The sequence below is a fragment of the Lissotriton helveticus genome, chromosome 6, assembly GCF_964261635.1.
Source record: "Lissotriton helveticus chromosome 6, aLisHel1.1, whole genome shotgun sequence".
Taxonomy (NCBI): Eukaryota; Metazoa; Chordata; class Amphibia; order Caudata; family Salamandridae; genus Lissotriton; species Lissotriton helveticus.
Window position 1 is genome coordinate 1467104729 of NC_136067.1, and position 21667 is coordinate 1467126395.

The 21667-nt window shown below is 43.8% G+C and overlaps 2 protein-coding genes across 2 annotated transcripts in view; one reads left to right on the forward strand and one right to left on the reverse strand.

Annotated features, from left to right (window-relative positions):
* RIOX1 (ribosomal oxygenase 1) overlaps nucleotides 1-6916 on the forward strand; it is a 268462-nt gene extending 261546 nt beyond the window's left edge. Inside the window, exon 15 of the mRNA XM_078649274.1 lies at nucleotides 4635-6916. Coding sequence (XP_078505400.1) covers nucleotides 4635-4703 — 69 coding nt within the window. The 3' untranslated portion in view covers nucleotides 4704-6916. The remainder of the gene's footprint in view (nucleotides 1-4634) is intronic.
* Nucleotides 6917-11703: 4787 nt separating this feature from the next.
* LOC144761795 (multiple coagulation factor deficiency protein 2 homolog) overlaps nucleotides 11704-21667 on the reverse strand; it is a 61653-nt gene continuing 51689 nt past the window's right edge. Inside the window, exon 4 of the mRNA XM_078647043.1 lies at nucleotides 11704-12836. Coding sequence (XP_078503169.1) covers nucleotides 12688-12836 — 149 coding nt within the window. The 3' untranslated portion in view covers nucleotides 11704-12687. The remainder of the gene's footprint in view (nucleotides 12837-21667) is intronic.

Genomic DNA, 21667 nt, shown 5'->3' on the forward strand with positions numbered 1-21667 from the left:
TAGTTTGACCTGCCTCCCGAAGTCTGCGGTGTTATCTTGGCAGTCAGGCATCCCTCCACTAAGACGGTATACGCCTGCAGATGGAACAAATTTGTGGCATGGTGCACAGCAGAGGCTGAGGATCCCCTTTCCGCCCCTCCTTCTGAGGTACTCTTGTTCCTCCTTTCTTTGGCCCAGCAGGGCTCTGCTCTGGACACTCTCAAAGGCTACCTCTCGGCTATTTCTGCCTTCCTTAGGCTTCCTGATCAGCCTTCTCTTTCCAAGTCTCCTCTTGTAAATAGATTTCTTAAGGGCATTACTCATCTCTTTCCTCCTGTTCCCTTCATAAAGCCCCAGTGGGACTTGAACCTGGTGCTTACGTATCTTATGTGCTCTCCCTTTGAGCTGCTGCATAACTGCCCTCTCAGGCTTACTTTGAAAACTGCCTTTCTGGTGGCCATCACCTCTGCACGCAGGTTGAGTGAGCTACAAGCTCTTTCTGCCAAGCCTCCCTTTATAGCTGTCCATCCGGATAAGGTTGTCCTTAGAACTAGACCTTCCTTTCTATCCAAAGTGGCTACTTCTTTCCACATTGGCCAAACCATCACCTTGCCCATCTTCTTTCTGCCTCCGCATCCTTCAAAGGAGGAAGAGAGGCTCCACTGGCTGGATCCAAAAGGTGTGATTTCCTTCTACGTGGATCACACAAAACAATTCTGGGTGGACGACCAGCTCTTTATTGGTTACGTGGTCACTAAGAAAGGTTGGGCTGTGCATAAACGAACCATCTCCACGTGGGGCATTCTGTGCATCGAAGCCTGCTACACTTTCACAAAGAAGGAGCCTCCAGTGGGGCTGCGCGCCCATCCACCATGGCGACGGCAGCTACTACTGCTTTGGGACGAGGAGTCCCCCTGAATTACATCTGGTAGGCAGCTACATGAGCATTGCTGCACGCGTTCACCAAAGACTACTGCCTGGACAGCCAAGTCCGGAGAGACGGTTTCTTTGACCGTTCTGTTCTCCAGGACTTTCTGGTGTGAACTTGGTTTGCAGACCCACCTCCGGTTTGGTATTGCTGGGGTATCTATTCTAAGGTAAGGAATTTATAACTAACTGTTTCTTTCAGATAATTACGGGTAACTGCCTTCGGTAACGATATATCTGTAAGAAACATAGGTTAGTTATAGATTCCTTCCCGCCCCACCCATCCTCCCCATTCTGCGAATTGACTTCTAGGGTTTAGGTCATCCTTTCAAGGCCCTAGTTTTGTGCACCAGTGGTCAGTGTCTTGCATGGCTTTGCGCGTCTTGCATGGAAAGGCATGAACAGAACTGACGTCAGCACGCGAGGGTGATCGTATATGTAGCTACCGCAACATCATCCTGGCAACCACAACGTCAACGACGAACGCGATGTCAACTGACGCCACCTTCCGACACGCAGGGGTACTGCTGCCGAAAAACTTTTCGGATCCAGTCTGACACCTGAGGGAGATTCTAAAGAGTATCTATTTTAAGGTAAGGAATCTATAACTAACCTATGTTTCTTACAGATATATCGTTACCGAAGGTAAGTAACTTGTTCTTCGAGGGCACCCTTATTAACAGGAAGGGCAAGAGGAGTTGATGGATAACCCCTACTTTTTCTATTTTTATACCTGCATTGTCTGAAAATGAATGGAATGACTGTATGGAATAAGATATCAATCTTGGTCAATTAAAATAATTAATTAGAAAGGAGTGGCCGGCCAAGTGCAGTGAGCTCAAGGAAGAGTTAAGAGACTATTGGGAGGTGAGATATGGGTTACACATTCGAGAAGGTACAATGCGTCAGAATGGGAAAATTATTCCACCTGAAGATTTGAAAGGGAAAACTGTTGACCTAGCACATGAGGGTCACCTAGGCCAGAGTAGAACTAAAATAAAGTACGAAGCAAATGTTGGTTCCCCAGAATGGACTCTATTGTGGAACAAAAGGTAAAAGATTGTGTAAGTTGTGCTTGCAGTGACAGGAGCAAAAGCACACACCAAGAAACTTGGTCTTTAGCAGAGATATCTAGTACACTGTGTAGTATGTTAGCCATAGATTTTATTAGACCAATGGAAGGTATAGGAGTTTTTTTTTAAAATGATGTTAGTCTTAATTGACTATACTTCACATTGGATATTTACAAAATTAGTACATCTCACCACCACTTTGCTTTTGATAAAATTCTTGAACGATTCATTCAGTAGGGAGGGAATACCTGCCACTGTCATTACTGAAAATGGTGTCCAGTTCACATCACAAAAAATTATGACATTTCTAAATACCCTGAATATTGAACATGAGGGAATTGCCCTGAACTGTCCCAAAGCTAATGGCCTAATCGCATGATAAAAGAACGTGTATAGTTAGCTATAGTTAATGGTAAAGATGTTGAGAAATCTCTGCGTTATTGCTTTTGGTCATACCACACCTCACCTAACTTTGTTACGGGAGTAGCAGTTAAAACTAGACAACCCAGTACCAAAAGGATTACTAATTGTCTAGGAGGAGTCAAATGTGTGAAGGTAGACTCTGTCAAGGCCCTGGGAAACATACAGCAGCACCAAACAAAATACAAGATATGGTATGACGATAAACCTAGTGTAAAGGATCAGAATTGGGAATTTGGTGATTGGGTACAGGTAATAAGGAATACCAAAGATCATCATCAGAGCAAATACTATCCTCCCTATCAAGTAATCAAAACATATCGCTATGTTGTACAGTTGAGCAATGGACAAATGTTGAATAAGGGCAAATTAGCCAGACACAACCCGGATATAAAATAGTAGACAATGGTTTTTTCACCTCAGGTAATCTCCATTTGAATTATAGGCTTAGTATTTAAGTGATGTATTTATATTTTACGGGTTTTATGGGAGGGAGATGTTATAATTTAGCGTTGTCATGATGAGTTATCATTAACAAATGTACTTCTGAATATAAATGTTCTGTGCATATATATTTCTGCACCATTTAGAATGTTCCCACTCACCCCTAGCAATTGCTAATTGGCATCTTCCAAATGAAGCTTGTCTTAGAATGTCCATGTTAGTGACAGTTTGTACTACATGAATTGGACATTTTATACCATGCCACTGTGTAAAGTGTTACTGTGCCACTTTCCTAACGCTTCTAAAAGGGAAGTTTCTTCCTGTCTGTGCTGTGGTCCACAAGTGAAAACCCCACAGATGATGGACGGAATGCAGAGCAAATCAAACATTCACCCCTAGTCAAAAGATCTGGGTCAAATGTATTGTTTCACCATGCCATCACAGTTTAGACCCAGCCATATGCAAATAAGTCTGGACTCTGTGGCTCATGGGAACAGTCCAGCCCGAACTGCCAGGCCAGGTTCTCCCTGAACCGGAAACCAGCATCCTGGGACTGGTTTCGGGGCATCACCCCTCATCAGCCAGGCTAGCTTGAATCCAGTGATACCATGAGCCCCAGACCCATGTCGGGGCATACCTGGCACACTTAGGGCGAGAAAGCAAAAGACACACATATGATGGACGGAATGCAAAACAAATCAAACATTCCCCCCACCCCCCCCCGAGTCAAATAATCTTGGTTAAATTCATTGTTCTTTTGCTCACCATGCCATCCCAGTTTAGTCCCAGCCATATGCAAATCAGTCTTTAACCTGTGCATCATGGGAACAGTCAAGCCCGAACTGCCAAGCCAGGTCCTCCCTGGACCAGAAACAAGCACAAGTGAGCGCCTCTATGCACCAGCCCAGAGGCCAGCTTTTCCAGGGAGCTGAACGCTCCACGGTACTGCAGTATCATTGCGATATGTGGACGATTCTGACGTAGATGCGTTAAGCCAAAATGCACAGACAGTAGCTTGACCACATTGACTCCACAGCCAGGCACAAAAATGAAATATCTGAATTTGTAGTTCATCTCATACTGAACAGAATTACATCATTTGTTGAGTAAAATTAAATTGTCTTAAAATGGTCTCCTTATCAATTCTTCTATAAATGATTTAGCACCAGGTGCCCATGAATTTGGAGTGTACTAAGGGTGATGGATGCAGAAGTAAATTCTCAATAATACTTTGTGATTTGAAATTCTAACCAGTACCAATGCTATTCTTATCGAGCAGTCTTCACTGATCTGTCCGCTACTGTTTTGTAGACTACCTCTAAATGGAAAGAATGAGTTATATAATTTGAAATCCAAATCACCCTACAGAAATTGCTGCTGGAGGTTTTGAAAGGAGTGTGGTTGTATCGTAAAACAAAGAATGCTTGATACTTCTGGCCAAATGAGATTTTAGTAGTTTGGTTTGCCTCTCAGAAACTGCTAATCTGTATGGGATGTTTCTACTGTGGCCTACTTAACTAGGTGTTGACCAAGCAGTGTAAATTTAGCACTTAGAACCTTGTACATCGCTGATCTTGCAAAATGGTGTTGGCATTTGTTGTTAAGGACACATTTGTCTTCTGTTTGCTAAAGTACGTTTAACGGTGTTCGGTTCTTGTTCCATGCAGACTAGGAACACTTAATTCTCAAATTGCTTGAAACAGCTTACGTTGTGCAGTGCAGATTACTTTTTTTTATAATGTTTTATTACTGAAAGAGTTTTGCTGCTTTCTTCTACACACTCTTTTACAGATTGCATTATCCACTGTGCTGTTTGAGAAGGGCCTCCTCACCACAAAGAAGCCTCTGCGTGTGTCCTGATTTCAACTAAATGATTGCCTTTTGGGCATAATCAAGTAATTTGTATACTTGTACATCCGGAGAAAGTCTCATCTACCAAGCCTCAGGGAATACAATCACTAACGAGGAAAGAAAGGATCGGATCTTGTACACACAATGGAAGACTCTCACAAATATGTATGTTTTAAAAGTGCCTTTCTGAAAGCTGGCAGTTTATGAATTCCACTGATGTCGAAGGAGCTGCTTTTCCACAAAAGAGAATTACATACCATCAACAAACAAACTATGAATGATGTACTCTTAAAACTAGGGACAGAAAAAAGGGTTTTTCCAGTTTGCTGTGTGGTCTTTTAATGAACACTGGTCTTTTACCAGAACTTCCTGGAGTGCATCCAGCAATGGTTTAAAATGCTGCCATCTCTATGCTACGGAGCAGATGGATCATTGCATGCTGTAGCATCTTTCAGTGGGTTCTTGCTAATACTGTAGACGAGAATTTACAGTAATATCTGAAATCAGAATGCCACAAACAAAGGTTTTCTCTCTGGCTCAACTTCCCTGACATTGCAGTAAGTAGCACCTTAATGACATTGTCAACTTTGTTTTCTTCTAATATTGGTACAGTGATTGAGCATAGTCCCCCAGATTTTTGACACAAGATGGGTTTAAGACATCTGGTCCTAAATAAGCCTGCTAGAATGATCCACTTGCCAAAGGTTGCGAAATAGAGCCAGTCTTAGCAAAATGGCACTGGTACAAATATTTTGCAATATTCTCAATTCTGGAAAGACATTTTTTTTCATCTCAGCTAATGGGTGTATTCTGATGGTAAAAGATATCAATTGTATTTGTTATTTTGAATTTTCTGGAATTCTGTGTAAAATATTCATTTCAGTACATCAGACGGAAAAGACAGAGTTACCCCAGATGGGTTACTTGAAGTCTAGCGTAGTTTTCTGAAGATGGGTCTCAGTCACGTGTTCTTGCCAAGAGGGATACTCTACAATAAAGGTATTACGATGCATGCTATGGAATTGTTGCTTATGGAATCGTTTCTCTTGACTGATTTTCTGCCCAGTCTGGCTGTCCTCTTTATTAAATCTAGCAATATGCTGGAGTCTCAAGTTTTAGATTTAGCTATATACGAACATGGTTTATTTCGGTTAATAATGCAAGAGTCAACCTGTAAACGTTTAAAAATTCAGTGTTGCCTATGTATTTTCTTTAAATGCGTCAACTGAAATGTATTGTGTTTTGTGTGAAAATCCTATTGTCAACCACGAGAACCTTTTCGACTAGGTCTGCCTGTGAACTGAGCTTATGTGATCAGCCTTTGATGCACTTTTAAGCTGTTTGTTGTTGATTTGTTCACATTTTCCGACAAAGGTGTTTTTCTCAACTTGATAATAGGGAAACCTTTGACCTATAGCATTCAGTTTAAGCGTTGCATAAATTAAATGTACAGCCATAGTTGATATGCAGCCAATTGACCAGCATTAATTCAGGAAGGGGGCAGAGTAGGGATCGGGGAACCATCCCTCACAGATTCATAAAAAGAAATTAGAAGCATGAATGTTTTGTATTTTAATTATTCCTGTATCCCTTTGCAACACACATCTTTTTATCGTTTGATGTGATAGGAATTTAATAATTTCGTTTTTTATTAAGTCCATTTTAGGGTGTACTGCTCAATAAATTTAAGAACCGATTTCTTTATTACACCACAGTAGCTTATTAATGCACTATTAGATTTTCACTAAACAGATGTTAATACAGGTAATTGTGCTGAGTGATTCCAGGATGGCTGTATTAAATGAATGAATAACTTGGAATATTTTCAGTGTCTCCCTCTCCAGCTTCAAAAATATCAGTTGTTAAAATCCTTTTTGCACATGTATATTTCAATTATCCTGTTGTGTTAGTATTTTCCTTTTGATCTGTCATTTTATCAGCATATTTGGACCGTCTAATGGTGTGATAGGAGTGTCAGAACTAGGGACATCTAGTGACAGTCAAACTGAGAAAATGCATATTATTGTATTTAGTGAAATGGTTGTCGCCTGAAGGAGAGTGTTTTTGTTGAACAAATGAATAATGAAAAGTTAAAATCCGACCTTTTCAAGATTTCTATATTATTAGAGCGTTTTTTTTAACATTACTCTTTACATCTGTAACATTCAATGTTATCCTACGCCCGCTTTGGTTTGTTAAAATAAACCAAGAGTAATGTCATGTTTTCTTGGTCCATTTGTTCATTATTTTACAATTATAGTTATGAAGGAATCATTATAATTATAATTAACGGCACTTGTAGTGCGCACAGCCACTCCAAGGAGTGTCCCGGCGCATCACCTACAGAACAGTTAGGCAGAAGCAAGCACAGTTTAATTAAAAAGCAATGTTTTCAGTTTCTTTCTAAATAGACCACGCTCACTTACGGCTCGTAAGTCAATCGGAGCTGATTCCAGGCCACTGCACCCAGAAGGGTCCCTGATCTGCCGCCAGCTCTGTCTGAGGATCCTAGGTGTACAAACTAACAGCTTATTCGAGGACGAGAGTTGCAGAGATGCAGTGTAGAAGCTGAATCTGGATCTCAAATAGGCAGTTCCTTTGCCGTATAAGGTGTTATATACCAACATTAGAGTCTTGAACTTCACTCTTTCTTTTACACGCAACCAGTGGAGATGCAGCTTGACATTAGCCCTCTTAAGGAGGTTGAGTAGCAACCAGGCCACTGCATTCTGGATTACCTGGAGTTTGTTGAGGAGATATCCAGAGAAGCCAGCATATAATGCATTGCCATAGTCCATTATACTGATAGAGCGCGCAGGGACCAACTAGCTAAGTTTTACCATACTCACCTGGGGCCCATACAACATTCACACATTGAACTAGTAGTCCTGCCTAACCAATGTATTCATTTATTCACATCAGTTTGCCCAGAGGTCCGATGTAGGACTTATACCAATCTCGTGACCATAAATTTTACAAGCAAAAATATAACCAGCAGGACATAAAGTTTGTAAGAAATCACAGCAACACCTTTAGACATAGGTACCTGGGAATGGTGGAAAAGTGAAATCGCACAAGGACATCTCACATTGATTATATTTACCTAGAGTGGTGCAATGACCAATCCTGGCCACGGCCTGGGGCAAAATCCGGACCAGGACCAGGCTCCTGACTAATCAGGTGCCCACGGGAAAAGACAGGTGCAGATCAGGACAGGTGACCTCAGCTAAGTGCAATGCCCGCGTCACATCCCTCTCTCAAGGAAAAGCCAATTAATACCCAGATTGGGTAATCGATTCTTCTGACAGAGTGCTCCGCCAGCACCTCTGCTCTCAATCGCCTATTGAGTGCGTTGGGTCAGTGACAGGTCAGCTATTCGGACAATTTCTCTATCTGAGCCTACCTTAGTTATACCATTTCAAGGGCGATGTATCACCCCTAAATTTTGCAAATCTATGTGTCCCCTTCAGTGATTGGTTGGAAAGACGAGGAGAGGTCATCACACCATACTAAGATGATGTAATTTCAATTCAAATCATATTGATTGAATCCCCACCCACAATTTACTTTTCCCATGATTTTATTCTGCCCATCAATATTGGCATACAAATCATATAAATCGTATTTATTTGAGTCTTCTTGCTTACTCTTTAGAGGTCGGTAGAGGAGGTTCCCAGGAACATCGTATGCAAGAAGGGTGTTGGCAATCATTCAATGGCAATGTTTCAGCAATTTCAGAGTCTGTGTGCTTGTGCGGCATCGTTCAAGATGAAAAATAGGGCAATGTAAGAAATAAGCTGCTTGGCTACATGGGCCTGACTCAGGAATAGAACACGAGCACAGGTTGAAATGGAAAATATTAAGTACACGTTTTTAACCCTCTTGGATTATCTATTTCCTGTTTAGAAAATCATGTACTCTGCCTCTGAAAATCAAATAAATTCTGGATTTGGATTGCCATTGCTATACATTGTCTTCATCCCTGCCTGCTTATTCTTGTTTGTCCAAAACCTTTTTACATGTTATTTCTATTTAGCTCCACCACTCCTACTAGTAGTCCCATGAATGAATTCAGAAATTCTTTAAGCAAGAACCTATTTCTGCTGGTAACGCGTTACATAAAATGTCCATTGAAATTATCTTATTGTGGCATTTATGAAAGTTCCATAGGCTTACGTTGTAGGTTAGTTTATCTCGATAAACTATTGCCAAATATTTTTTTTTAAATTGTATGGCTGCTTAATATTCTGCTGCATAAAGGTGTTCTATGCTAGTAGATGTAGTTTGAATAGAATAGTTAATAAAGAACTGTGGGTAACCTGCCGTTTTTTCGAAAGTCTGATTTGGGATAATGCACTTTTGTCGTTTTTACGTCAACTTATTTCAAACCTTTAAATTTGTTGTTTTTTAACTGTATTTCCTGTTTGTTTGTGCGGGTTCACTTAACACTGCATTCATCATATCTGGGAATTGCTTTGCTGCTACGGGCGAGCCACCAGATTACAATCAAACTATTGTTAGGGATGGTTGTATGTGATTTCATAGGGAAACGATTTCATGGAATACCATTACTGACAAACCATTTCATCTCAACTGTTTAGTGGACATTTTCTGAATGAATAGCATTTGCCTTCGCATAGAAACCAATTTGTAGAATGGCTTTCTGGTCGAAATTGGCTTTTGAATCCTTATTTTTTAAGTGTAAATGTAATGGTTGCAGGTCTAACTTTTAGAACCAGTTTTTTTGGAGATCTTTATTTCAGTGCTTTACGTCAGAGGACATTATTTCTTATTTATATCCATTACATTGTCAAATAGTTACTTTGTGCAGGTGTAAGTGGTCTTCCGGACTTGGGGAGAGGTACTCTAGCATGTCCTATGATGGTAAGTGCGTAAGGCCAGGCAGCCTTGTTCTTCTTAGACCAGAATACGGTCCCACATGGGAAGTAAGACTAAAGGGCTGCATAGTTTAGATCTTCATACAGCAGCCTGCTTTTCTATGTTGAGGGGCACACTCCGCTCAACCATTGAGTCCAAGCAGTTTTTCACTGCTCTCGTTAAATTTGCGGGCAGAGGGCTTCCTAGGTCCAGGATTATCAATGGAATCACAAAACTCCTGCAGGCTTAGACTGTTATAACTTCTCTTTTGTATGTTAGGGAGTATTTAAGCCGCCAGAGTTAGAAGAGAGGGCAAGTACTGCTTAGGGGACATAGATTACTTACATTGGAGAAAAATATCCTATGTGGTGGAATAACAACGGTCAGAATGCACTGTTGCTTGACCTGCTAACTCTTCCATTTTAATAACGTTGGTTTCACACCTGGTCTACGTCCAAACAGTAGCTTAGGATTCTGCCCCAATGATAGCTGGCTTGGGCAGTTAGAAATAAAAAGAAGATGTGCAGTGTCTTGATTGATTTTAGGTCCTTGAATGAAGGGCTTGTTTGAATCAATAATTCTCACCTGTGATTGTGCCATGTCTATTTAAGCTATATTGCCTGAGCATGCAAAAAATATTACCTATTATTACTCACTGCCTCAAAGTTTAACAAATAAAACAGCTGTTGTTGCCCTGCAGGCAGGGGAGATAATGTTACCAGTATTTCATGATTAAAGTGAAGAATTGCCATCTTATCAAAAGCAATGACGAGAAGTGTGGATCTTGAACACAGAGGAGCATATTTGTCATTATGTGACGCAATGCAGCAAGCCACCATACTGCCCTGCGTGACAGGGAAATGGCAGGAATGTGTAATATTTGACATAATACTGCGCATTCCTGCCTTTTCCCAGGGCTGGCGCACAATGTGCTGCCTAGCAACAACACAGGCACTCTTGCACCATGGGGCAAGGGTGCATTGCATTGTAGGGACACCTTCCTGCACTAAAACAATCCACTGAGTCATTTTCTTCTTTATGTGTGTGCTGCAGAAGGCACCACACATATAAAAAGAACACACGAGGAGATATTAACATATTTCTCCTCTTTACGCCTCCCCTGGGAAGGCAGGCATAGAATTTTGGCACATCCCAGGTCTACCAGTAATGGCAAATCTGTGAATCCGTCAAATTCCAGGGGTATTGCACAGGAACACCCACTCACCACCCATGGAATGCCTGCCTGTGGCAGAGTAACGCAGCGGTTTGCGCTGCGTTACTCCAGATTTGCCAAGCTACTCAGGGCTGGGCTTCATAAATCACATTTAGTAGTTGTGTACCTTTTGCACCACGCTACAGGGTGAATGCGCAACACAACTACATAATAAGTCTGGCCTAGAGTTTTTTTTTCTTCAGTCCGCTTCGCCACTCCTGCTTTCTATAGCTCAATAAAAGCTGATTTTGCTGCACTTCTATGAAATGCTGGTTCGATCCCTTGCTTACTTTAGCACAGAAACAAACCAGATTGAGCACAGAAGTGTATTTTTTCTCAGTGTATGTGGTTAATCTGGCTTGCTTTCTCCGCCAGCAAGGCACGGTTTCAAGTCAGCATCCACTAGCAGGCAGTGAGAGCAACGTTTCATTCAAATGTGGCACTGGGGGAGCTCTTTGCTTTAGATCCACTCCTGTCTTTGCTGAGGTGGCGAAATAGGGCAATATGTGAAAAAAGTACAAAAGCGACAGGGATGGGGGTTCAGAGCCCCATGTTACAAGGCATATCTAGGGGTCAGGGAGCTAGACCTATAGCAATAGCTAGTGGCAACAAATATATTTGGAATGTCTGCCCAGCTCCCAGTGTTCCACCCCTGGGTGGAAGTTCCACGAAAAGATATTAAGGGACTATACCCTCGCAGGGCCTGCAGCATTCACCCAGTAAGGCACATATAATTTGCATTTCTGGGTGGGACGCTGAGAAGGATGGCACAAAGGATGAATGCATCCATTACAGGAGTCTGTGTTTGACCTCTTGTCAATCAGGCACAGCGAGTCCATTCATTCATCCCTTGAGGTCAATGGAATGAGTAACTTTGAGAAACATGTTATGCCGCGCCAAGAATCCCAGAGACACAAATTTGCATGAAAGAAGGTTTACAATTTAATGTCCAATACTATTAACACAAAATGATGAACGTATTTCAAAACAAGACATTATGCCGAAGAAACTGAATGCATTCTAATATTCCTCAATGTGGGGCTCGATTTCAAAATGGCCGGTGCTTCTTGTTAGCTATCTTTTCATCAAGTATTTATTTTGTCATTGTCTGACCCTGTGCAAAAGCGATTTATGCACATGCAACTTGGTAAACATGTAAACAGTATTTTGAGCCATAATGTCACAGAATTATATTTATTTCCGTTTAGTTCTGTTGCACAATGTTACACGGAGAATGAATTTTACTTAGGCCTCACCTATTGGGACTGTGGTATTATTCTTCATGAGATCTTGTCATTGTTTTTTAAGTAATCATACGTGTATTAACAATGTTGGTGTCTAAAGGGCACCTGGGATAGGAACTGTATTATATGAATCTGTGAAGCTGTTGAGAATGTGAGTTCAGATACCATATCTCTGTAATGTGATTGGTTAAAACCGTGTGACTCTTCAACAATTGTATAAATGTATGGCTTCCATTCTGTAACACATTATAAAAGAAAATCCTTCTTCGGGGTGATGGCCTCATTCTTTTAGGAGCCAACACTATGCTGGTCTGACCTCTAAGTTGTTGAACAGATCCAGTCAACGAGCAATAAAATCCTTAGGGGATTAACACAAATCCCGGTCTGTTAGAAGACCTTTACATTTACATTTAGGGGGAAAAGCGCTATCACACGTTATGTTAAAACTTTGTGAAATTTCAAATAAACTTTTAAATTAAACACGTGCAAGACCACACTAAATAAGTTTGTTTCTAAGTGTATTAAAAAAAGTCAAAAACAATTAACAAGGAACACTATCATTGTATAGACGTAAAACATTTATAACCTGTGGGATTTCGATAAACAGCAGGTATATTTAATTATCATTGAGGAATGCGTTAAAGCCACATTAGGCATCTTAATTTTTTGGGCCTTTCTTGTCCTTGGCGGTTTTATCCAGGATGGTGGTGGGACTTGCTATTCTCTTTTGAGAATGCATGTATTCTATGTAAGACAGGAATCCATCTTTATTGAGGTCGTCCTTCTCCAGAACTTCATCTGTCATATCTGTGCACAAACGGAAATAACATTTGCATGAATTGCCAGGCACATTGGATCTTTGAAAAAAAAACGACATAAAAGAATACTTAACCGATGAAATCAATTTGATTCATGGGCAAGGTGATGAAATATCAAATATGTCATTTTAAATTGTGAACTGGCAAATTATAACTCTGTGACCAAATAGAAAACTCTAATCTCGGGTCCACAAGTAAAAGAAAAAAGCTGCAACAATTACTAAAATGTTATCAATTGAAAATAGAAACACAAAAAGAAGGAGATTGTGATTATAAAGAAAAATGGGTTGCACAGGTACCTCATTCATGGTTTCCATCAACAGGACAGGAAGTAGGAACAGAGGAAGAGGACAAGGGATAGTGGAAGAGGAAGAGAAACAGATGGGGGGGGGGGGGGCAAAACAGGAGTAAAACCTAGAAGCTAGACAGAATGTGGGGGACTGGAAAAGATAAGATAAGAGAAGAGGGGGACTAGAAAAGATGAGAGATGGAGAAGATGGGGTCTGGAAAAGGAGAACAAAGGCTGAAGGGGAAAAAGGAAGATTTGCAGCTTCAAACCAGTAAAATCCGACTAAGCGGACTTGTCAGTGCAAAACACAATTTTCTTGAGGTCAGGGTAGGCAGTAAAGCTTCTATTAGTCAACCTTATAAGGCTGTTTGTAGTATTCTTTGTTTCTGTCTGTGTTCGTTATGAAGATGTGAGCGTGACTTTGTGAAAAAACTCTAACCACATTATATGGCGTTTCATTTGTCATAGCAATTGTCTTCTGCATTTTTTGGTTTGATGATCTGCTATACACCATTTAGTTAAACATCAGACTATGCAAATGTTTATTTTAGAGTCCGTTATGTACATGTTCCTAATTTATACCATAGCTTCCCAGCCATGTAGCCCCAGTGTTATTTTGAGGTCCTCTGAATACATTATAAAAATGTAAAACGTTTCTAATGCTCCTTTGGGCTAGGTTAAACAGTGATGTGAATTTTCTTTAAAAAAAACATACTCTCTGCAAAATGGGTTCCATTTTTGTAGCTGGGGTTCTGCAGAATGCAGCACACATGGAAAGAGGAAAAACAAGGAGAAATAAACATATTTCTCTTTGTTACTCCTCACCTAGGAAGGCGTAGCATTTTGACGCATTCCCAGGTTTACTAGTCTTAGTTTAGCACAAAGCTTTCTATTGGGAATTTAAGCCATCTAAACGTCACATGATAGTTAAAACATAACAAAATGAAATTGCAGATACATACCATTAAAACGATTAGATTTACAAAAATAGCATTCTTCTAAGTCGAAATAAAAGAGCAACCTTCGTTACAGTATCCTAATTTAGTGAGACAGCCTCTCAATTGCGTAATGGTTTGCACATGTAAACAAAGTGTTACAGTGCAAGGTGAAAAATGCGTAATTGTGAGACTTAGACCTCAGTAGGCAACAATTGGTCAACAGTCTCAGCACAAACAGTGAGATAAGGCCTTTTTAATCCAGGAAGCTTCATACAATTAATTAAAGTGCAAAATGCAAAGTATAAAGTGAATGATATAACGCACTGGATCCACAAGTAGCCAACAATTTGGGTAATAATCCCCAGCACGACTCATACATCAGCAACATGGTGCAGTATTCAGAGAATTCAATAGTACCTATACCATCATACTTGTGCTTCAAGTTTCTGGAATCTACCAAGTGACAAATAAAGAGGCACAAAATGTACAGTGCAAGATAAAAAATGCATGATTGTGGATATATGAGCAACAGTTCGCAAACAGTCTCAGCACATCTAGTAAAGTAGGACATTTCTAATACAATATAGTTAATACACTTAAATATAGTGCCAAATGCAGAGTATGAAGTGCATTATATAAAATGATACATTACTCATAACCAACAATTTGAGCATTAATCCCAGCAAAACTCTTAGCATAGTGCAGGATTCACAGTAGTCAATAATACCTAAACCATCATACCAGTGCTCTGAGTTTCTGGGATCTACCAGGGAACAGGAAAGAGAGGCACAATGTGGACCAACAAAATCCCAACCCTACAAAAGCTTCTAAAGGGTCTGCTATGAGCGTTTGAAATAATTATCCCCCATCTAGATGGATTTGTAAATATGACGGCAGGGAATAGTCCTACACTAGATCCTAAAGTGTTTGCATGTGTGATAGATGTTGGGAAAATGACGCTATAAATTTACGTCTCAGTGATCAAGCCTTGCCCAAAAATGTTGCTACCCCACAGACAAAGAGTAGGGTGGGTTCAGTCCTCAGGATCCTGAGTGCTTCAACATGTCTCGCTGTGCCCCTCCGAGAGCAGACTAGTCTGAACTAAAGCCGCCTTAGTCTTTCATATGCCGTGAATTGATTGATTGATTGATTTAAGACCTATATAGCGCGTACTGTCACCCCACGGGTATCCTGGCGCTTCAGACTAAAAAAAGACCATGGTGAAAACAGGTCACAGCAGAAAGAACCGAAAGAGGGGACTAGGGCTAAACCTTGAGGAAGAGCCAGGTTTTTAGGTGCCTGCAAAACTCTAGTAAAGAACTGAGCTGTCTGAGGCTCTGGGGGAGTTTATTCCACAAACGAGCATCAGCCACGCTAAATGCCCTACCTCCTAACCTAGACCGTTTAAATCTAGGTACCGTCAGTAGACCGGCACTAGAGGAGCGGAGCTGCCTTGTGGGATGATACCAAGAAAACCTTTCCTGCATAGGAACAGGACCTAACTCGTGCACTGCTTTGAAGACCAGGCACAGGGATTTAAAATGAACCCTTTCCATTATAGGCAGCCAATGTAGCTCCCTCAAAGCCAAAGTTGTAGAGGAGCCACGTTGCCTGCCAAGGGTCAATTTGGCTGCTGCCGACTGGATTCTTTACAGCCCCTGGAGAATGTAAAGTGGGGCCCCCAAATACAGGGAGTTACAATAATCCAGCCTGCTTCCCACTGTGCAGCTTACCACCAGTGATCGTGACTCTTAAGGTATTAAAGGGCGTATTTTACGCAATATACGTATTAAGGCAAAACAAACACTAGCGGTCTTGCTTGCCTGTGATTCCATCTGGAGGTCCTCATCAATCAGCACCCCCAGATTACGTACCTTGCTGACCGGGATTAGTGGTTCCTCCTCTGGGGTGAGCCTAAATTCAGATGGAAATTGTCTGGCCATCGTACCAGAGGAGCAGTATACCACCCCGGTCTTTCCACCGTTGAATTGTAAAGAGTTCCTTCTAAGCCAGTCAGTTGTCCGCCGCATGCATTGCTGGAACAAGTCCATGGATAAAGCATGGTCACCTTCTAGAGAAAAAGCCAATTGTGTGTCATCGGCATAATTGACTAGGCAGACTCCGGAGGACTTTATGATGGGGAGCAAGGGCTGCAGATAGACATTAAATTAAATGGGACTAATCGCAGAGCCCTGCGGCACCCTATGGATGACTGGTGACTTACTAGAAGAGAACGGTGCTAGTGTTACCACCTGATGTCGTCCTGCTAGGTAATATTGTAACCATTGCAGTGCCCGGCCTTTCACTCCTATCTTCTTGAGTCTTTCCAATAGGATAATGTGGTTCACCGTGTCGAATGCGGCCGACATATCGAGAAGCACTAGAACAGTAGCATTCCCGTTGTCGGCACGCATGCGCAGGTTATCCAGCATTGTGACCAGAGCCGTCTCCGTCCCATGACCTGGGCGGAAACCAAATTGGCCTTTGTCAAGCAGGGAGTTCTCCTCCAGAAGGCACGACAGTTCCCTACTGACCGTTTTTTCTAAGATTTTCACCGGGTAGGGTAGGAGAGAGATGGGCCTAAAATGTGCCGGTACTAATGGGTCCAGTTAAGGCTTTTTGATCAGTGGAGTCACCACCGCCAATTTCCAGCCTTCCGGGACCACTCCTTCTTCCAAGGACTGGTTGCAAATTTGCCTCAGCCAAGGAAGAGTGTTTCGGCACGATGACTTCCATATTTTGGAGGGAAAGGGATCAAGCGGGGAACCTGAAGAGACGCTATCCACCAAGCTGTCAAATGCAGCTTTTGTTAAAAGTTGGAAGTTGTCCAGGAATATCAACTGTTTCTGATCCTCAGCTCCCCTTTGTCCAGGATTAGGTTGTTGAACCTTATTGTTAACATGGAGAGTATCCACGATCTTTGCGATCTTATCCTGGAAATGTAGCGCAATCTCGTTGCATAATTTTTGAGATGCTGCCACTTTATTATCCATGCATGTAGGGGCGGACAGTGTCTTAATGATTTTAAAAAGCACTTTTGTCCCATTTGATGCTTGTACGATTGAGTTGGCATAGAAATCTGCCTTAGCCTTTAGGACGCTCTCTTTATAAAATAGTTGTTTCAACCTTAGATCTTTTTTATCTTCCTCCCAGTATCCCTTTCTCCATTTCCTCTCCGCCTTCTTGCCGAGCATACGGAGCCGTTTCAGCTCCTCATCAAACCAGGGAGCCGTGGCCTTCCTCCTATTTTTTAGCCTCTTCATAGGGATTGTCTGATCTAAAGTGTCAGTTATATAGTTGTTATAGACTATGTAGTTCTCTTCTACAGTCATCGTGGGGACAAAACATGTGGCATCTGGGTCAAATGCAATAGTTCTAGTCTTGTCCAGTTTCGCCCATTCCCTGCCTATCCGGTAGGACCTTTGCTGACCCTCATTGTCCCTCGGATACACCATCCTAATACTAAAATGGACTAGATAGTGGTCCGACCAGTTCTGGGGCACTACGTTTAAAACCCTAGTTGTGGCCTGGTTAGAGAATAGCAGATCAAGAACATGCCCCCCCTTGATGTGTCGAGCTTTCCACCATCTGGGTAAGATCCAGGTTCAAACAAGTATGCCTCAGATCTCTTAATTGGCTATTAGCCTTTCCGTCTTCCCAGAGATTGAAATCTCCTAAAATAATCATTCTAGAGTGTGCCAACGTAAGATTAGTAATAATATCAAAGAAATTCTGATAATGTGTCGTACCCCCCGGCGGCCGGTAGCATAACAATCCAGTAAGTAGATTTCCATTTGAAGAGTGTAGTGAGAACCCCATCATTTCTATCCCCTCTACTTCATCAGTCTGTAGGAGTCTGAAGTCCAGCTCCTCTTTAAAAATAACCCCCACTCCTCCTCCTCTGCCCGTGGCTCTAGGCTTATGAAGAATTTTATAGCCACTAGGGCAGGCAAATCCCACTTCAACAGTAGACTCTGCATTCGTCCAGGTTTCTGTTAGAAACAGTACATCAAGCCCCATGTCCTCAACCAGGTCTGAGACCTCTGTGGAGTGTTTAACAAGTGACCGGCTATCAATCAGCCCACCCATAAGGGTCTTTCCATCAGTTCTCAAGGGAGCCGTGGCAGAGGTGACTTTACATTCTAGCTTACCCAGCTTCAGGAGTTGTTCTCTACCATAGGTTATTCGCCCTTTGCGAACTTCCAAACTGGCAGCATTGCCGCCTCCGGGGCGCGAACGGGCGCAGACGGGCTTGCATTCCCCCACTTAAGTATGCTGGGCTGTGGGATCTGCCGAGCATCTAACAAGAAGGCAAGCAAGAAATGGGAAATAGATTACCTCGAGGTCTTGAAAACTGGGCTGGTTGAGATTGACATAGTGGGAGACAACCATTTTGCTGTAATATTGTAGGTGGTAGGATTCTGAACCTGAATTGAACACAAAGCTTTCTATCAGTCGGATCAGTGATAAGATCTAGATAAGGCTCCTATATGCTAGATGACTACGGTGGCGGTCAGGACTAACCTCCTGACAGAGGTGCTTCAACCGGCAGCGAGCTCTTCAGGGCTCCCTGCTACCATTTAATGAAGCCCTGACAGACCTTCTTTTGGGTACCTGGTCCAGGCCCAACACAGGGGCTCCTGTGGATAGGCTGATAGCCCGACGCCACCGCCCAGCCCCGGGCGACCCCACTTTCCTCTCCCAACACCCCACCCCTAAGAGCTTGGTGGTCCAAGCCTCCACCTCCAAAGGCTCATTCCCTAATGCTCCACCAGATAGGGAATCCAAAAAGCTGGACCATCTTGGGAAGAAGATGTTTTCTTCCTCCAGCTTGGGACTGCAGTCTGTAAACACCACATGTCTGTTGGGCCGTTACACCCACTCCATGTGGGATACAGTTGTGCAAGTGCTGCCTCAGTGCCCGGAGGAGGCCTGGGCCATACTCTTCCAGGTAGTTGCTGAAGGGAGAGACACAGAAAAGTTTACCATTCACTGTGGTCTGGATACCGCCGACTCACTAAGCAGGACCATTTCCACATCGGTAGCCGTTCGACCCTAGGCCTGGTTGAGGTCGACTGGTTTTTCAGGGGATGTCCAATCCACTCTTATGGACATGCCCTTTGATTGCCGTCGCCTATTCAGCAACAAGGCAGAGAATGCGCTGAAGCGCTTTAAGGACTCTCGGGCTACGGCCAGGTGCTTGGGCCTCTCCACCACCTGCCCTGCGCAGTCTGTCATTTGCCCCTTTCGTGGCTACGGAAGGGCTGCCCCGCCATGTCCGGCCTAGAGCCACAGGCTGGCGGAAGCTGTTCAGCCTCAGCGCGGGGGGGGGAGAACCACTGCCGTGGTTCTGGGAGCCAGCGGGCGGGCCAGTCCATCACCGCTCCCTCTGCAGCAGCCTACAAACCTTCCTAATCCGACCTTTCAGGGCCACCAAACACCAGTGGGCGGCAGGATTCACCATCACCTCCCCCACTGGTGCAGCATCACGTCGGACAGGGGGGTTTTGCAAATAGTCCGAAGGGGCTACTCCCTCCCCATTAATACCACCCCTTCCGCCATGCCACCTCAGTACTATTTCATGTCGAAGAATCATCTGGCCCGTCTCCAACAGGAAGTTTCGGCATTCTAGGCCAAGGGAACCATCCAGTGAATTCCTGTCCCAGAAGTAGGTTGCGATTGCTATTACCACTTCTTTCTAGTGCCAAAGAAGGACAAAGGCCTGTATCCTATCTTGGATCTCAGGAACGTTAATCGCTTCCTCTGGAAAGAGAAGTTCAAAATGTTGGCGCTAGCTCAGATCGTGTCTGCCCTAGACCCTGGAGACTGAATGGTAGTGTTGGACTTGCAGGATGCTTATTTCCACATCCCTGTCCTGCCGGCCCACCGGCGTTACCTGCGGTTCACAGTAGGCCATGAGCACTTTCAGTACATGTGCTTCCCTTTGGCCTTACGAGCGCCCCTTGGGTGTTCATGAAAGTGATGGTGGTGGTCGCAGCTCATCTGCGCAGATCAGGGGTTCCAGCCTTCCCCTATCTCGACGACTGGCTGTTGAAGGCGGGCTTGCCCCAGGCTGTCATCTTCCACCTCCAGGCTACGTCCGACCTCCTGCATTTGCTGGGGTTCTCTGTCAACGTGCCAAAGTCACACCTGACTCCCTCTCAGAAGCTCCTTTCCATCGGAGCGGTTCTGGACACAATGCAGTTTCAGGTCTATCCTCTTGAACAGCGAGTCTGGGATATTCGGGCTATGATTCCGATCTTTCATCCTCTATCCCGGGTTTTGGTCAGAATGACCCCGAGGCTGCCGGCCTCATGGCCTCCTGCATCCTGCTGGTGGATCGTGCCAGGTGGCATATGCAGGCTCTGCAGGTGGACCTGAAGTTCCAGTGGGCACAGCATCATGGGAATCTGTCCGATTACGTCAAGATCTCGGAGAGCACTAAACGACAAATGCAGTGGTGGCTAATGAACCCTGATTGGGATCCCTCTCCCTTTTCCAACCGGAGTTCACAGTAGTGACAGATGCAGCAGTGCTGGGATGGGGGCGGCCACATGGGAGAGGTGGAGATCAGAGGCCTCTTGTCTCCGGCGGAGTCTGAGCTCCTCATCAACCTTCTGGAGCCTCGGGCGATCTGTCTTGCACTAAAGGCATTCCTTTCCTCTGTCCGGGGAAGATTGGTGCAGGTGTTCACGGACAGCACCGCTGCCATGTGGTACTACAACAAACAGGGCAGGGTGGGCTCGTGGACCCTGTGTCAAGATGCTCTCCGTCTCTGGACATGGCTAGAACATCAGGGCATTTCCCGGGTGGTTCAACATCTGGCAGGTTTGCTGAACACCAGGGCGGACAAACTCAGCCCCAGGTGCATGATGGATCACGAACGGCCTCTTAACTCGGAGGTGGCGCAAGGTCTCTTTCAGCAGTGGGGAGAGCCTTGGTTAGATCTATTAGCCAATCCAATGGCGAACTTCTGAATCAGTGACTACAAGGGGGTGCCAGGAAACTCTAACTCCCCACTAGGGGGCGAAGCTGGTCCAAGTAGGCTTAGTTGTATATGCAGGTCCGCAAAGATTGACTAGCCTAAAATGGCCGCCGCATTTGTTTCCAGTATCACGTGGTTTTACGTGATGGGCGGAGTTCCGCCGGTATCCACTTATGTTTTCTCCCCTTTTTGTATTCGAGACGGGCCGTCCGCCGGCACGGCCGAGGAAAGGTGCCTTCCTGGCACGTCAGGGTGAGGAGACGCGAGCTTTCCACTCGGAAGGGAAGTACTTTTTGGTTTTGAGAGAGAGAGTGTGGTATGCGCTACAGCGCGACTAAGAATTTCGTACTGGTTGGGTTTGCCTTGGGCGTTAAGCATGAGTGTGTGAATATTGGTATCGCTCTGATGGCAGCAAGAACAGCATGCAATTGGGGCATGTACCATGCACAGCGCCCATGGGACACCGTACGGCATAGGGGTGTGTCCCCCTTGACAGTGACACGATGGTTACTAGGGGCTGCACGGGAGGTCGGCAGGCTAGTAGCTTGCCGAGTTTGGCTCCGGCTGGGTCAATTTGGTTTTTAAATAAATGCAGCTGCAGTGTGGCA